General features: G+C 44.1%; 1 protein-coding gene across 3 annotated transcripts in view; it reads left to right on the top strand.

Moving 5' to 3' along the window:
* Positions 1–224: 224 nt before the first annotated feature.
* The window catches only part of LOC122396199 (carbonic anhydrase-related protein 10), a 31,127-nt gene continuing 13,688 nt past the window's right edge, over positions 225–17,663 (top strand). The window contains exons 1-4 of one of the 3 annotated variants that reach the window (XM_043394384.1): positions 225–305; positions 15,032–15,143; positions 15,401–15,451; positions 16,126–16,454. In XM_043394384.1, the coding sequence (XP_043250319.1) occupies positions 15,080–15,143; positions 15,401–15,451; positions 16,126–16,454 (444 nt within the window). In that variant the 5' untranslated portion in view covers positions 225–305; positions 15,032–15,079. Of the gene's footprint in view, positions 306–391; positions 414–10,804; positions 11,417–15,031; positions 15,144–15,400; positions 15,452–16,125; positions 16,455–17,663 lie in introns of those variants that run through there. The other 2 variants (XM_043394387.1, XM_043394385.1) reach the window with 2 other exon arrangements.

Genomic DNA, 17,663 nt, shown 5'->3' with positions numbered 1-17,663 from the left:
CACGCGAAGAAATCGAACGAATCGGGTCGGGACAGATAATGAAGACCGCAGAAACGGGGACAGTGGACGGAGATACAGGAAAACATCTGTACCGATACAAATTCTAGGAAGCAGATAATGGAGTGCACTCTTGACCCCAATAATGGGAGAAAAAACGAAGGAATTGATGCACTGACGAAAGAAACCGGGGTATCTCGCGGCGTCCGAGTTCTATCGTCGGCGTCCATTTCTCTCAGTGTAATTGTGGTGTTTGTACGGGTTACTTCGCCCGTGAACCGGCCAGACCTTGGTGTCCTGTTCCGCAGGTACGGTTTTATTCCATTGTACCCTGAAAAGTTATGGCGAAACGGGTCTTATAGTCTCGCGAGTGCCGTCGACGAGCCAAGGGAAAATGTCAACTGCTACCGTAGGGAGTGGGTTAAAATTTTATTCACAAATAACGGTGTAAAAATTTTTGTTTCGTTCGTTGCTACCTTTTGTTACTGACTTCGATCTGTGCTCGTTATTCGTGACGTCTTGTTTTGGAAAAATTACACTACAAACCGATCATTCGCTCGCGTGAAGTCTCTCAGTAGCCTGCTTTATAGTTAATATCCTTACAAATTAAATAGCCTATACTTTTCGCTGGAACACAAAGCGTGAATAAACGAAATTTCATCCGGGTCTAATGAAAATAGTAGAAGATATAGGGAAATCACAAACACACAGACGAGCGGATTTTTTATTTTTATAATTTAATTGTAATTTTGCCAGAAAAGCACTGCAACAATGGGCTTTTTTGTGAACTGGTGCCTTCTGCTTGTCGTGCTGTCGTGTTTCTCGAAAGGGCACGTCACCTTCGCGGACAAGTCCGTCTTGGAAAATGTGACGCACGCGATAAAAAACACGAGGGGAAAATTCGTGAACGCTTCACCGATCGTTTTCACGTTCCCACAGTTTGAAACGTCCACGCCGTCGGCGAGAACCGCAACAGAGAAGAATACAGAACCGTCGACAACGACAACGGAGGACCTAGTACTTAGGCAGATTATCGATGCTCCCGTTAGATGTCATTTCATTAATGGAAAATGTCGAGTGCCGATCCATTAAGACTAAAAATAAATATTTAATGGACTGACTGTCGCTTTTTACACACGAATAACGCGAGTGTCCGTTACGAAACTAAATAAATTAATTGTCAAGGTTGGAAGAATGTTGACGAGGTCTGAGAAAGTTATGTAACTTTCGATTGTTTAAGAATAAAATTATGGGCTTTATAGAAAATGTTAACTATAATTAGGAACCAGTTGAAAGATGATGGAAGCCTGTTTAATTTTACGTGGGTTGTATCATGTTTCAATTTTTAAAAAATTCCTGCATTCGAGCGCAAGAAGTGATCGATTTGGCGCGGTAATAACCCAGCGACCTTTTTATGCGCTGTGCCGTCAATTCACGTTCGATTAAACGTAATGACGATCGTACTCTGAACATTCCGTGGAAAGAAATAACGAGATTGGATTAACCCTTTTGAAGCTTTCGAGTGGATGTTCCGTATACCGTTTCTAACAGTTAAAATACATTGAAGACAGTCCACATATACGCTAGTGCCCGCTTTCAAGTGAACAAAGAAATCAGTATTCGCTTTATTTGAAATCGAGATTAATGAGGTTTGTTCCCAAACTGTGTACGTATAAATCTCAAAGTGGAGAAGTCCGTTACCTGAATCCGGGGTAAAAATTGTCGCTTGAAAGCGGGCACTGCTAAGAAGCTAAAGAAATTCGTTCTGTTAAGGATCGGAGAAACAAGCGGCAGAATGTTGGGCGCACGCGGTTTCTCCAATTGTTTAAAAGCGACATTACTGTCTCGTAGGAAACGCGATGCATTAAAGCACATGGAAATATTTCATCCATTATCTGTTTATTCGGTTGCGCGAGTTTATCACCGGAGCCAGAGTTGCTCGAAAAGCGTATTTGCTTAATGCGAAAAAGCGAAACCGAATTTCGTGGAAAAAGGAAAGGAAATGTTACCTAGCGGAACTTCCACGGTAATTATCTTCTTCCTGGTCGCAATATCCTCGTCCGGACGAAGAAACCGCGGGCGAAATTAGCGGGTGGCTTGGCAAACATGCGAGGGAATCGAACGAGCAAGGTCGGGACGGATAATGACGATCGGAGAAACGAGAACGGTGGACGGAGATACGGAAAGACATTTGTCTCGATATAAATTTTGGGAAGCAGATACGAAATACACTCTTGACCCCGATAATCGAGGGGGGAGAAAGAAGAACCTGGGTAAGCCGACGAAAGAAACAGGGCGCCTCGATGGGATCTGAGTTTTATCGTCGTTGCCCGTTTCTCTCAGTGTTATTGTGGTATTTGTGCGGGTTACTTCGCCCGTGAATCGCTAGGCCTGGTGTTTCGTTCCGCGGGCGTGGATTTATTTCATTGTACGTCGAAAAGTTATGGCAAAATGGGTTTTATAATCTCACGAGGTCTCGTTTGTCGAAGTAACCCGAAGTCGAAGCAATACATCTCCGAATAATAGTCGAACGAGCAAATTGTATAGCGCGATTCACGAGTCTAGAGACTCGAACTGTTTTGGAGATTTCGTCGATTTTTAATCGGTTTTCAAATTTTTTTTTTCCCCCATACCAAAAATTGCCCTTCACTTTTTTGAGGGATGTATTTTGTATTCGACGGTGTATTATAGCATAACCTTGAGGTGATCTCGAGCTCGAACCGAGAAATACAAGGCATCCGTGGAACAGTGATCCCGCGAAACTTCTCGCGAAAGTTGAAGAGCGTAACGGGCAAATAAAATGGCGGGGAGGGAGGAGTTATCGAATAAAGGTTCCTGTGGAAGTAACTTTATGAGAGCCGATGAATCTTGCGTCAAATGAAATGTGAAAAACTTATCGAATAAAGGTTCCGTGTAATTTTACGACAACCGTGGAATCTTCTGTCAAATGAAATGTGAAATAATCTTCGAGCGAAACCCGTTCCGCGCGAACGGGGCCCGGATTCGCATAAAGCGTAACAAACGTTAATTAAGTGATCTCGAGTGGTGGCGAAGAGGGGGGGAAAAACGCGAATATTTGCGTCGATCAATCGCCGTGAAATTTAATTTTCACAAATTTAGCGAGATTTAGTTTTCCATCCGATAAACATGAACGGTGTTAATTCAGTGGATAAATTGAAATTTACTGCGCGTTCTAGGTTCCAAAACAATTCTCGTTCGCCGGGGCGTACGTTTATTCGACGAGTAAATTCTAGTTCGACCGGTTCCGTGTCAGCTCTACCATCGAAAAAGTACCACTATGCCCTTCAGGTTGCTGCAAACTTCTTTCTCCAAGTTGATACGAATTTTCTCCCTCGGGTTGCTACGAAATTGGTCCATCGGGTCGTTACAAACTCTGTCTTTCAAGCTGCTGAAATGTCGAACCTCGGACAAAAGTCGGCGTCGATTTCTCGAAAAACAATTCTCAGTACTTTTGCATTTTTTAAGGAAGGATTGCGGTTCAAACGACGCGTAGTACTATCGTGAACAAAATGTCGTTCGATTTTCTCGAATGACATTTCGATAACATTTACTATCTCATTCAAAGTCGATAAAACGTAACGAAAAAAAAATATTTGTATCTCGAAATGTTGAAGAATATACATGGAAAGTGGCGAAAAGTTTCATCGAACCCTTATGCTGTAAAAAATTTGTCAAATATCGCTTCTCGTTTTACAATTTTACAGGTGCCTCCCCCCTTAATCGTGTTGCAAGAAGACGAATGTTTCGCTCGAATGCGCGTCACTTATCGCCGCCATCGCTTATTAAGTAAATTCCTGTCACGGCCAATTATCAATTACGATAGCTGCGAGTTGATTCATGCTTGTTTCGCGTGACACGTGCCACGGCATGCCACGTGACTTTGAATTAAAACTCTACGATTATACGTGTACGTTGCATATTCGTGCACACGGACACAGACACACACACACACGGAGACACCGTTGCAACGAAGAGTCGGTAGCTGAATGAAAGGAGAGCCGAATTTGCGTGATCGCTAATTGTGAATGTAGGGCGCTTTGTGACGAGTCCCCGTACTTCTCCTGCTTGCCCGCGTATTCGAGTCAGCCAGATTTTGTACTCATTGTCAGAAGTAAAGACCCCCTCGACACTTGTTGCTCGCCATCGACATTTGTCTGCTCCGCGGTTATATACCGTGTGCATTTCGCTTTCGTGGTTGCATTCTTTGTCAAGTTACACGTGTATACCGGCACGTACACAACGCGGAGACTTCATAATGCCGTGACCCAGGTATTGCGTTTCCTCCGCTTCCCCAACGCCGGCGACGAATGCTCGGAAACGTTAGCGACGACATCTACAGGGTGTTCCTTACGATACAACACACACTGCACCGATAGAATTATTCTTAATTGTTTACTTCTTCCTCAACGTCGTTATCGTACAATCGTTCGAACACACCTGAATTCTGCGCCAAAACTAACGTCAAATACGCGTACATACACGAGTAAATTAACGCGATGCAGGTTTGGTAACTATTGTTACAGTGTTTGATCCCAGTTTAATTAATACAGCTCGTTTTCGCGAGTCCCCGCGTCGCGTTGCTTTCCCGACTGATCGGTTTCCAGACCGATCGATTCGAAGATAAAAATCGTCCCGATCGTAAAATTCTTTTTTACGGTCATTATAGGTCTACGTTAGACTTGAAATTTGTGACTTGTAATCCATTACGCTTGTCGCTGTGTACGGATGATACATATTGCGTCTGCGGTAGGAATAGATTAGGTCTACGGTAGATAAAGTCTAAATTACGTTTGGCTTGGAGCGGGCTTTGAACTGGTTCTGCGTTTCCTCCGCTTCCTCGATGGTGATGAATGCTCAGGAATATTGCTAAAGACCACGGTTATATACCTATATACGGTTTAGTCTAGGTTAGGGCTACGATGGCTGTATTCTGCTTTCCGATTAGGTGTAGATTATGACGGCATTGGGGTTACGTTAGGTCTACACAATGTTCTGGTATCCTAACATTCGTTGTAGTCGTTGTACACGCACAGGCTGTGCTAGAATTGAATTAGATCCATATTTGATTAGGCTCTACGTTCTATTTAGGACTGTATTAAGTCCACGGTAGAATGCAGTAACGAAAATATACGGATGTACGTTCGTTAAAATTTTTGTTAAGCACGTCATTCACGTTGAGGATTTCTAGTAATTTTTTAAAAGCACCAATTAATCATTTTCATCGTGGCTCGTGTATTTTAAAACTGACGCGGCACGTGGAATCGAGTTTCAATTGCCCAGAATGATAGCGTTTAATGGACGACGGTACACGTAATTGAACACAAATGTTTGGATTTCTTTAAAAATATCATTTCGAGTGGAGCGTTTCGAACGATTGCTACGAATGAAATTTCCACGGCATTCGGCGAATCTAATTCTCGAAATGCGTTTCAGCACACCTCGAACAATAATGCGAACGAATTTCACGCGGTGTATAAAACCGTACCAAACACGAGACACACGCGAAACATTTTCGAATTTCGAATTACCTGGGTGTAAATAAATTATTACGGCGAAGACATTCAGGACGTTTTTAATTCCATCGTTTGCAATAAAATACACTAAATTAATTTCGGTTCCTTAAAATACTCCTTCGCCCATACCTCCTTACAATTATATCTTTTATTTTTTAGACTTGTTTCAATACTTCAAAATTTCCGTTGTATCGTTAATGCGAACTGAATAAAAAAATGTTGATTTATTCGTTACGAAATGTATCATTTTTTATTCCTTGTTTGAAATTTTGTGTTTGAATAAGAGTCTTGTCCGTATCGCCGGTCTCTAGCGACAAAAACATTTGATGAATCTGATTATGCAAACTACGGCGGGGGATAAACAGAATTTTAAGCTTTTCGAAATTTGTATACGAAGGGGGACGACGAACTGGTTGGCGTTTCGTGTCGGTGGATTTGTTTCGACAGCGACGACACATTAGTAATGCAGATGAAGTTACCGTCGTCGTTGGCATTTTTCTGTATCTCGTCGACGCTGCCCCGAAACAATTTTTTGGCTCGCTTTCAGACTAATGTGTTTGGGATGGACGCGCCGACCGTGCTTTCATTTTCGTTGGCATTCGTCCTTCAATTTTTAAAATGTACGCAACTCGAAATTCGGCGAGCCTTCTTCGATACATATATTTTCAGTCTCAGGAACGAGTTTTTTTTGTAATTTTTGAATTCCCTTCGGGATTACCATTTACCAAAAAGCTTTTCCTTGAACCATATAAGATATAATGGATTTATAAAAAAAGGGGATAAAAGGTTTCCAGTAGACCCGATATTTTGATTCGAGGTAGAAGAAAAGATATTTTTATTTGAAAGGTAACGCGTTTCCAAAGACGCGACGTCGTTCTAATTGCACGACGTCATGTTGTCGATATTTCGTGATATATTGCCTGCAAGATACGCGGGCGAGAAAATGTAGGTCCATTTCGCGTCGAGGCGAGCGGTAGAAACAGACGACGGTATATTGCCTTTAGGGCAATAATCCATTGTCGGCTGCTTCGTTACAGGGCAGGTTATTGCCGCTAAAATAAGAATCCTATTCTAGCTTTTACAGTTTATTGAACACCACCGATCCGCCCACTGTTTATTTCATCGCGAAGGAGGGATCCTCGTAATACCGGGAAAAATGCGTCTCTCGGTACTTCTTAGACGACTATACCTTGCTTCCTACGTTTTAGAACCTAATGATTTATAGCAAAGGGATTCGGACTGTCTCGAGGCACCTTGGATCGAGGATATCTGCCGGCGAAGTTTCATAAAGTTTTTCGAGCCTTTTGTTTCTATCACTGTGTCCAGGGTGTCCCAATGACTATGCTAGAATTTAGAGAAACATCATTTGACAACCGAGACACTATTATTTTAAAAAACGCACTGAATAAAACAACAGCATTTCACCGATCGAAATAACGAAACAACCGATCGCTTCTACAGAATTACGCAACTATGATAATCTAATAGTAGATTCAATTTCCTCGAATAACTCGATTTTAGTTGGACACTTTTCTCGCGAAAATAGTACGAAACGGTATATTTTCAGTTCCTAGCAAATTAATTCTTTAAATATTTCTTCTTCCTCCGATCGATCCTCCCCCACCATGCCTGTTTAATTTTAAAAAGATTTAAAACAAAGTTTAAGGCGTGTAAAATGTAGTAGATCGTTGGTGCAATTTCGTTTATCGATCATCGAACAGACATGTATAGTTCGACCCAGCGAGAACGAGGTTCGGAGTGTCACCAAGCATGGACCGAACTATACATACGCACAGGGCCCGTGTAGCTCTTTACAACTTGATATCTGGGAAACTGTTCCATCGATTTCAACGATTTAGGTCTCAAACTGTAGGAGTCTGAAGGGCCTTTAAACTGGAAAGGAGAAAGAATTTAAAACACAATGTTTTAAAAGCGTTTGCAGGAGAGGGATGCAAATTCCCGACTGAAATTTGAATTCTGAACAATGATACAATACACAATTTCTATAAATCCCATCCACGACGAGCATTCCATTCCACATATTTCCGCGTTTCGATCTCTATCGCTGGCAACTTGGAAGGGAAATAAACCAAATGGCACTCGCGCGTATAAATAAAAAGAAGAGAAGTGTCCATCCATTTCGAAAGTTGATTTAAACGTTTCCCCGTGGAACGTGGCCCAGCAGAGAAAGGATGAGAAGCAGAACGGAAGAATTACTTCATTCGATTCGTCGAACGACTAAATACAACGAGGCTGGACAGTCAGTGGAGGCATGTGGAGCGAAATGGCGGTTGGAAGGGGGGACGTGACATGAAAACGAATTCGTCCTTACCCGCGGCTCGTCAAACAACGGATTTTTTCATTCGGGAGGCCAATATCTCCGTCGCGGTGATTTTGTGCATAGCCGTGAGCCGCGACGTCGGACAGCATCGATAACCCATAATCATCGGCGTGTCCCGTCTCGCGGCCTCGGAGGCGTGCTCGGCATGAATAAAACAAACATAAGTTTCGCAGCGAATTCAATATCCTCGTCGACGAGGGGGTGGGAGGGGGTGGGGCGTGCGAGGCGCGACGAAACGAGGGGGGAGGGCAATCAGTCGCAGCCGCGTGCACGGACGCATTCGGGATGCAGGCGAAATCGGCCAACGCGATCGGACTGGACACGGTCGCGGTTCCAATATGGCCGCTATTATTCAAAATAATTTAATATCGGAATATTTTATGACGGTCTCAAATACCGCAGTTTTTTTCAATATCATTATCGATCGGACATTACTATTCGAATCGGTAAATATTAGATACCGTGAACTAACAAATTTTCTAAAAATAAGCATTTCAAACTTTGATTTTTCGCAACAAAAATTTGAGACTTATATAACTGGAAGGTACAAGCTTGTCGAACGTTGGTAAAAGGTCTTGATATCCACATGCAACTGCAAACCGTTATCAACTTCGTTATGTTTGTTGTCTCTCCCTTTTTCTTATGAATTTTTCATGCCTGCACGTGTGTCAACTTAACATGTACTGTTTCAACGTTCACATATAATTGCAAACCGCATTTAACTTCGTTGTGTTTGTTCCCCCTCCTTTTTCTTATCAATTTTTCATGGTTGCGTGTATGTGTGTTTGTATGTGTCCACTTAACGTGTCCTTTTATTTACTGATTCAGAGACGCGCATAGCCACATTCCTCCCTCGACTCCGCTCTTTTATCTTCCCTTTCGTCCGTATTGTTCCGTACCAAAGGGATTTTTCCACCGTTGGACTAATAAACAAATAATTTACTATTTGAATATCATTATAATTATCCCGTCGATCGAACACAACGCGGATTCCCTAAAGTGGTGGAATTAAACGAGGATAAGTTTCCTTTCATGGCAAAATTAGCGAAATGGCTTTCAAATACTCCTGCTACTTTTTCTTCCGTCGAGTCTTTCATAAAGCTGGAAAAAGAGTGTCCGCAAACAGAAGCTGCTTACAACCGAAAAATGTAAACACGTTAGTACTTTTTCATGAAAAATAGAGATGTCGTATGGGACATCTTAACCTCAGAATTGTGCGTTAAAATTCTTTGGCGATGCAGGCAATTTTCGAAAACAGTATGTCTTTCACTATCTCGAAAGGTCTGAATATTTTATAAAATAAAAAAAAAGTGTCCTCAAAAATTTTAAAGTCCTTTTTCTTGGAAACAAAACCCCGGGATGAAAAGATTTAATTCTACATTTTCGATTCATTTTTTTCACGTGGAATCCCCGTGTTGCTGTTCGTTCCACTAATTATTAGATGTCCCGTGGCAAATATTCGAGTCATGTAAGCGTTGGAACGTTGGAATACGGAAAAAGGAATTCGACAAGTAGTCTGGGGCTTAGGTCGAAGTTCCAGTTTCCGGTTGTCTCTGTGTCCAACCCTTTCCTCCTTGTACGTCTCGTGCCACGCGTCGGAATCGCAGGAACTACGGAGGCGCGGTGGGAGGCCCGGAGAGCGGCGTTTCGGGCAATGCCGCTTTGAAAATCGATAAGCGGCTCCGCGTAGTCGACCAGTCAGGAGCTTTTCGGCGTATCCGCGCGAGATCCTGGCCGGTCACGTGGCCGGCCCGTCACGTCCGCAGAACGCCAACGGCAGAAGATCGCGCGACGTAGTCGGCCTTCGTTATCGCGAACTTCTATCCAAGGATCGACCTTTGTCGTAGAGATCGCGATTCCCCTAGCCAGCGGGAGATTCAAACGTCCGATTAGGGAGACGTAATTACAACGGGATGATTGATCGAATCAACCCATTAAGCAGCAAATAATCGCTTCTTGAAAACTGACGTTTATCTTCTGATTCGTCAGGTTGAAAAACATTTTTTATTTCCAATAAGAAAGAACTCGTAACCCAAAGGACATCTTTCAATACGGTTCAGTAAAAGTTTGGTTAATTTTTAGATTTTGGACTACTAGAATTTAATAAATTGTTGAAATCATTAATGAATTCGTGCTCCTTAAGGCTAGTTCATTTTCTTCTTGTTCCGAGAACTTATCGTCCAATTTTCCTTTCCCCGAGACTTTCTCGTGCTTGTCGCTTGATAAAGTCCTGGCCGAACTTGAATATGCAAATTATTTCGATAAATCGATTAACTAATGAATTACCCTCGCTTCTCGGGAAATAGCTCTCCTTTAAAATTGCACCTTTCATCCATTCCGACCTATTTGCTCAGGATCCAAAAATGCTAATTTAATGTAACGTTTCGCGTCGAACATTTGTTCTTCTATTTTAATCGTGTGAGTCTTATAATATGTGTTCTCAATTTTGTACGCTCAACCTGACTCATGTTACGTTCAACCCGTTTCAAATTACACACTTATCCCGTCTCGATTTACGCTGAACCCGATCCGAGACTCAAGTATCCGTAATTTTTGTGACAGAATAGAGAAAGGTAGATAACTACGAACGAGCATGAAAACGAAGGCAATTTAACGAGACGGTAACAAAGTGTAAATTAGCTGTAGGTCAAAAATGAGTTTGACGTGGGCGGCGGTAAGGGTTAATCGGGTAGGACGGAAAGAGCGAGCGATGGATAGACGGAACCGGGGCAGCGGGAATCGTGATCGAGCGAGGAATTTCGGGTGGCACGGTGACTCGATAACCATCGCTGCCCATTGATTATCCCCTCGCCGGAGGGGGAGGGGGGGGGTAGGGTCAAACATCTCGAAAAGGTCGATTCATTAGGGATCGCGCGGCCCCCGGTGGAAGGGAAGAGGTCTCCGGTAACCGGTACAGATGTATCGCTCCCCGAAGGAACGCTCCGTCCTTGCCCACGTCCTGGCGTGTGCGCAGACGTCCTAGCCGCTCGACGACGAGGACGACCGAGTGGAAGAGCGCGGAGGCGCGAAACGCTCGTTCCGCCGTGTCCGGAAGCATCGATGTGGCCGAACGTAGAGGAGGGCCACCCGATACAGGAGCAAACGAGTGCAATGCACTTGGACGGACGAAGACGGCAGGCAAAACGAGAGAGGAAAGGACAGGAGTCGCGCGTGCGCGTGACGCGGGGGGCACCTGAAAGGCCCGACGGAGATCTAGATGGAGTACGGATCGGGAGGGAGTGAAAGAGAGAGAGGTAGGAGGAACGTACACAGCGGCCTCGTAGGGCAGTCGTTCCTCCTTCGTCGTTCCTTCGCGAGGCGCGGAGCCGCGCTTTTAACGAAATTATTGCGTGGGGAAAAAAGCTCTCACGGCCCCTGGGCCACGAGCAACCCGACGTAGACTAGCCATAGGCGTGCCAGGTCTCTCGTCTGGAATTTCTCGTCGCGTGCTGGCCCGTCGTACAGTGCAAGTGCCAGGTGGAGAAGCGCGTGAAGGAGACGGAGGTGGGGAATAGACGCGACGTCGTCCTGCTCGTCGTCCACGGTCAGTATCGGCCGATAATCGAGGGGCTTCGTCCTGCCGGTGGTTAACGCGAGACACCCCGAACCTCCGAGGGACTAGAGAGGACTCCGGGGATCCTCGGTTTCGCGTCCACGCGATCGCCGTTTATTGATTTCCGCAGGAGCCGTACCCGTTTCGCTCGTCACGCGAAATTTCGGCCGCACAACATCGCGCGTTTCGCCGATCGATTCCGCACGCTCGTCCTCCCACCAGTCTCGCCTGCGGCCGACCCTACGCTCGCCTCTGTCTCTCCTCTCGGCGCTCACGCTTTTTTATCCGCCCTCGCTCGCGACTCTGCCACGAACGCCACCGTCAGATCGGCTGGAGGACGGATCAATCCTCCAGGAGGACGATCCTCCCGCTGAATCCTCGCGATCGAATCCCGTGGCTCATTACCGGATCCTTGGCACCGGGACGACGCGGAACCGCGTACCGCGAGTGTGTGCACGGGATGTGGACGGTTCAGCCACACAGTGTCGGTCGAATCCTCTGACGTTCTCGCTGGTCGTGCAGCTAGGTCCCGAAAGGATAAAAGACCGAGTTGAAAAAGGAGTTGTCGAACCGTTCGGGACGCTTTCCATGGGACGAGTCGACGCTGGAGGGGTCTCGCCGAGAACCGTGAGTCGAGTCGTTGCACTTTAGGGGTAAGGAATTCTCTTTCGCTCTTCCGAGGACGGTAGCTTCGATCGGGTAGCATCGTCCTGTTCCGAGGGACGGAATCCTAACAATATCCTCATAGTATCGGAGCTAAAAGGCTCCTTTGAGACGTCTTCAACGCGAAACAAGCACAGCTTTATTTTGCCGTGATAGTAATCCTGTCGGTCATTAGCTTGCGCGACACGGAATCTTCAGCAGCAGTGAACGTTCTCCAAAAAATCTGTTTTCCTCGTGACAGCAGTTCTATACTTTATTATTTTTACAAACGATCGCTAAACCTGCTGTACCCTGAGTTCGGAGGCATTCTCCTCGATTATTGCAATGAGCTAGAATGCCTCTGAACATTGTCCACTATGTAAAAGACATTTGCCTTTCATTTTTTATGCTTGCAATGCTATTGGTCGTTACCCTTTTCTTCAGAAGTTGTGATCCCAGAATTTGAATTCCATCCAGGGACTACAATAGATGAAATGTCCCTGAGTAACTTCCACGAGTTAAATCTGTCGTTTTTCTTTTATAATAGTAATCCCATTTGTTACTACGACATCCTAGCTAATACCGCTTTCAAAAATTGGGATCACTGAACCTAAATTTCTGTCATGGGTTACAGCAGCTATTGTGAGGAGCTAAAATGTCCGGAGTGATGCCCACTATGCAAGATAAATCCATTTTACTTTATTCGTGATAGTAATCTCATCAATTATTAGGATATCTGAGACGATACATCCTCTAATAAATTCTCATCATCTTAGGCTGGGTAAATTAATATTATTCGAATTATAAGAGTACAATCACGTTACCAATAAATTACGTAATTCGTTTATAGTTAGGAATTTCAAAATAAAAGTCGAGGTCTTGGTAGACTCACCGGTAAGGCTGATCTAGCAAATATTGCCCCAAACACGATAAGAATCCTATCAATCATTTATCTATGTGACACGAAATCCGGACCAATACTCTGTTCAACTATTCTGATCACTGAATGTGTGTTCTATCTAGCGGCATTCTCCACGGCTAGTGTAAATACTACAAGGAGCTAGAATGCCTCTGAGTGATGTCCAGGATTCTCAAGGAATCAGTCATCTTTCTTTCATGATCTGACGTCCTTAACTATTTTGACCACCGAATGTGATTCTCATTCAGGAGCACTCTCCATAGCTACTACATTAACTTTATTTCGTAGTTAGCTAAAATGCCCCTAAATGAACCTAACGATATGAAATAAATACGTCTTCTTTTTTATATAAAAGCAATGTTATCAGCCACTAGTCTATGTGACACGAAGTCCTAACCATCAACTTCTTCAGGAACTCTGGGTCCTACCCAGGAGCATACTTTCTTAGCTATTACAAATGCAAGTGTTCTTCTTTCACGATAGTAGTCTCATTATTAGTCTATGTGACATGGTTTCTTGACCTGTGGTGACCATTTTCCAAATATAGATGACGGAATCCAACTCCCATCCAGAGGCTCAGACTTCAGCTAGTGTATAAGTACCAAATACCCTGAGCTCTGCAATCAGTACTCCTCTTTTCGACATAGTAATCCAATCAGTTACTATACAACATGTCATGAAATCCTACTGAATCTGAATTCAGTGTCTACTCTGTGAGAACAATCGTCACCCTTCTTCCTTCGTATCAATTCCATCGATCGTTGGTCTATGTGACAAAAAATCCTGACAATTCCTTTTCCAAAAATTCTGATCACCGAATCCGACTTCCACCCAGGAAGTTACAGCGACTGGGACATGCCTATAATCTTAGAGAGATCGATGCTCCTCTTTTCATGATAGCAATCCCATCAGTTATTCTATGTGTTCACGAGATCCTGGTCAATAGCGAACCCCTCTCAACAAATCGTTATCAGAGAATCCCAGTTCCAGCTAGGGGCTGCTGCAAATGTCTTTCTTCTTTCGCGATGGTAATCCTATCGATCACAGTTCCGTGTGACGAGAATTTCTGACAAATCCTTCTCAAAAAATTCTGATCACCGAGTTCCACCCTGGGGCACTGTTGAGATCACCAGCGTAGACGGTGTAGACTCCGGAGAAGGATCTCGATAAACGCCATGGAAATCGACCCTGTCCGACGAGCCGCGATTAGAAACGCAATCGCCCTGGCCCGTGACTCGGAAATTAGTCCCGCGGATCCGAAAACCAATTCGAAATCTCTCGACGCGCGGAAACTTTGATGCCGCGGTGCGCGATCGTCGAGTGCAACGAAGAAGTCTCGCGAGCCTGGGAAGAAAAACGGGAAGCTGAGAGCCGAGTCATCGTGCTCGGGACAAGGAGGGCTCTTGTCTCTCGGTGTAGGTTAGAGACACTTCCGCGAGATCCGATCTCCCGTATCGATCGATCGACCGCCGAAGGGAGTCCACTCGAGTTTTCCTGACCTAAGAATACCGCCGCTGGAGTACCGTGGAACGGGGTGGAGTGGAGGTCCGTGGGTGGAGGGGGATCGAGTGGGGAACCCCGCCCCCTTTCGAGCGTCCTACCCGACGACGATGACTGCGGATTTGTCTTTTCTTTCTTGTCCGAGCTGCTCCTCTTATCGCCAGCGACACGCGTCGCCTCTCGAGGAGCCACGGGGGGTTCAGTAGCCCCAGCGATCTCCAGCTCGTCGGAGATTCCTGAGTCGGGATCGTTCGCATGACGCCGGCTAATTAAAAGTCCTGGTTACACCAAGGGGGTTCTTTGACATTCCTCGCGGATCGATTCGCGCGGTTGTCGTTCCTCTTCCACGGAGGGTTTCTCGCCCGGACGGTTCGACGATAGCGATCGTGGACAGGTTTGGACGGATTTTTGGAGATTCGGTTGACCAGCTCGGAGCGGGGGGGCAGAGTCTCACGGCCACGTGGCAGGGTCGACGCGAACACGTGCTTCTAGTTCGAATCAACTGGTATCTTTATTTCTTTTTTATTCTTGTCTGCCCCCTATAGAATCGAGACGAATGATGTTCAATTGACGAAGACTGCGCAGCGCTAGGAATGGCCCCATTCAGTTCCGTCTTCCTCGGCGTTTGGGGAGTGTTTGTTATCGTTTTGATACAAGGTATTTGGACACGCAGATGCGTAAAACGGGCAGCGGTTCTTAACCGGACGGTTGACGTTTCTTATTCGACTCGCTGACGGGGGTGGCTATTATTGTTCTCGGTAGAAGGAAAGTGTATAATGGAGACGAGTGGCTCGTTATTCGGGCGAAGTGTGGCCAAATATCCTTGCCACTTGACCCCGCCAACTGGTTCTAGGTTAAGGACTGCTGTTGCATAAATGACATCGCGCGAATTCTTGATAACGAACTATTTGCAGAATCTAGGCCCCTCAGTTGGGACGACTGGTGGACCTATGACGGTATTTCCGGTAAGGAATTCTACAATCACCGCTACACGAATTGCTCGTTAACCACTCGGCGATCAGAACTAAACATTCTTTACATTATTATTTTAAAAAAATTCCATAATTTACTTTTCTGTATTTGAGTATTCGAATAATTGCCCATGGAAATTCAAATACTTGAGTATTTGAAGATTATGTGCACTGATTAAGTATTTGGATGTTTGTAGTATTTTAATATCGTGGATCTTCAACGCAATTATATTTCGAATTCGAATACTCAAAAATTTGAATATTATTGACAATATCTCTAAAATTAGCATTCATCAGAGCTAGTTAAGAGTACGCCTCTTTCATTTTTAAAAGAAGTGGTAGAAGATACTTTTTTTTTTTTATTTCTGAATTAATTGTCGGAGGAGCCTGGGCGTTCGTTTAAATGATTAAGGGATCAGAGATCCCCGTCCTGATCCAAAAAGTATCCGGCTAAGACGTCAAGCTTGTTCCCGAGTGCTTAATTTTATAAAATGATAAACCCGTTAGCACTCGACTCTGCCCGATCCCTGAATAATTTCATACCCCCGTTAATCCCAGGGCTTAGCGTCGCGGAAACTTCGTTTCGAACTTGTTACCAGTCTCGAGGGTCTACGGTTAATCGATGCCCGAAAGCCTCGTTCGTGTACCTAATCGTCTCGATTTTGAAGGTCCCGGCTTCTGGGGTCTCATCAATCCCGAATGGTGGCTCTGTCACAAAGGCAGACGACAGTCGCCGGTGGACCTCGAGCCTTCCAGGCTCCTATTCGACCCGAACCTGCAGCCACTGCATCTTGACAAGCACGGGATCGGTGGAGTCCTAGCAAACACTGGCCACAGCGTGGTCTTCGCCGTCGACAACGACACGCGTCATCCCGTCAACATTTCTGGCGGGCCACTGAGCTATCGTTACCAGTTCCACGAGATTCATCTGCATTTTGGACTGGACGATCGAACCGGAAGCGAGCACACCGTGGATAAACACGCTTTCCCTGCAGAGGTAGGCGATTCGTCGAGTCATTAACATACTCCGTTGTTTTAACCTTTGTAATTGGAGATCCTCGAAAATTTTCATTTTCCGAGTTAGACCTGGATTCCATGAACTTGATCTCGATTTTGCAAAATTATACCCGTGTATTATTTATCGGATATACCGTACGCCTATCGATGAATCTTTATAATTTTGGACCGATGATATTACGACGATCGAGGGGAAGTTAATTTTGGAGCAAATAATGAAATTAGATTTATATTTTGGTCTAAGCAGTCCTCGGGAACAGAAACAGATTGAGTTATTTCGATCTAAGATGGTTTTCATTTGATTCATATAGCCTAGTGTCAAATGTTAATTCGTCTTCGTTCAGAAGAGAAAATAGAATTCTCCTTCAAATGGAAATAGTTTTTATTTTTATTCTTGTTTCCCGTTCTCGCGATTTCATTGAACGTTTCCTGTTGGTAATTTCAGGTGTATATTAGTGTCGAATAAAGGAATTCAGTCCTGTTCATTTATATCTACTTCACTGTCGTACATTGACAGAAATTTTGTTTGCGAAATATTAATTTCTTGTAGCTGTCTGGTTACCGATATTTCTTATCCACTTAAATTTCTAAATTGAAAGACCTGCCAAGATTTTTACAGTTATTGATGAACACCACCAATCTATCTTTCATGTTTATTATTGCAAAACTTATCATCCCAAACCTGTTTTACACAGGCTTGTTTATTAATTTCAATTTTCTCTATTTTATTTCTGCTGATATAATCTTCTTATACTCGTTTACGAAAATTATACGTGACCTAAAGTATTAATTTTACATTCAGAAAGTGAAAAAGCACAGGCGTCTGACTATCGCTTTACTCGTTCTACTTAATTTTCTATTCAGACAACCTACTTAGATATTCACTGTTGATACAGAAAACAATTTTGGTGTTAGTTTTCATCTGGTTATTGGCCTTCTTATTTTACTCCATTCTCTATGTAAACAATCTAGATGTACATTGTTTGTGAATTTTAGGAATGAAAATATTCTCCTACACATTTTTGTCGACTGATAGAGTTTGAAAAAGAGTACTTACTTTCTCTAAAATTAATTAAACGCTCTTACAACAATATTTAGCCCGATAACTGATAAAATATAAAGCGATACAGAAAATATTGCTTTTTCCGAGATCGGATTATTCGCGGACGATTATCGTAATTAAGAGCAA

The sequence above is a fragment of the Colletes gigas genome, unplaced genomic scaffold (assembly GCF_013123115.1).
Source record: "Colletes gigas isolate AHSC1104 unplaced genomic scaffold, ASM1312311v1 Colletes_gigas_Sc00007, whole genome shotgun sequence".
Classification (NCBI taxonomy): domain Eukaryota; kingdom Metazoa; phylum Arthropoda; class Insecta; order Hymenoptera; family Colletidae; genus Colletes; species Colletes gigas.
This window is presented reverse-complemented; position numbering and strand designations above follow the sequence as displayed.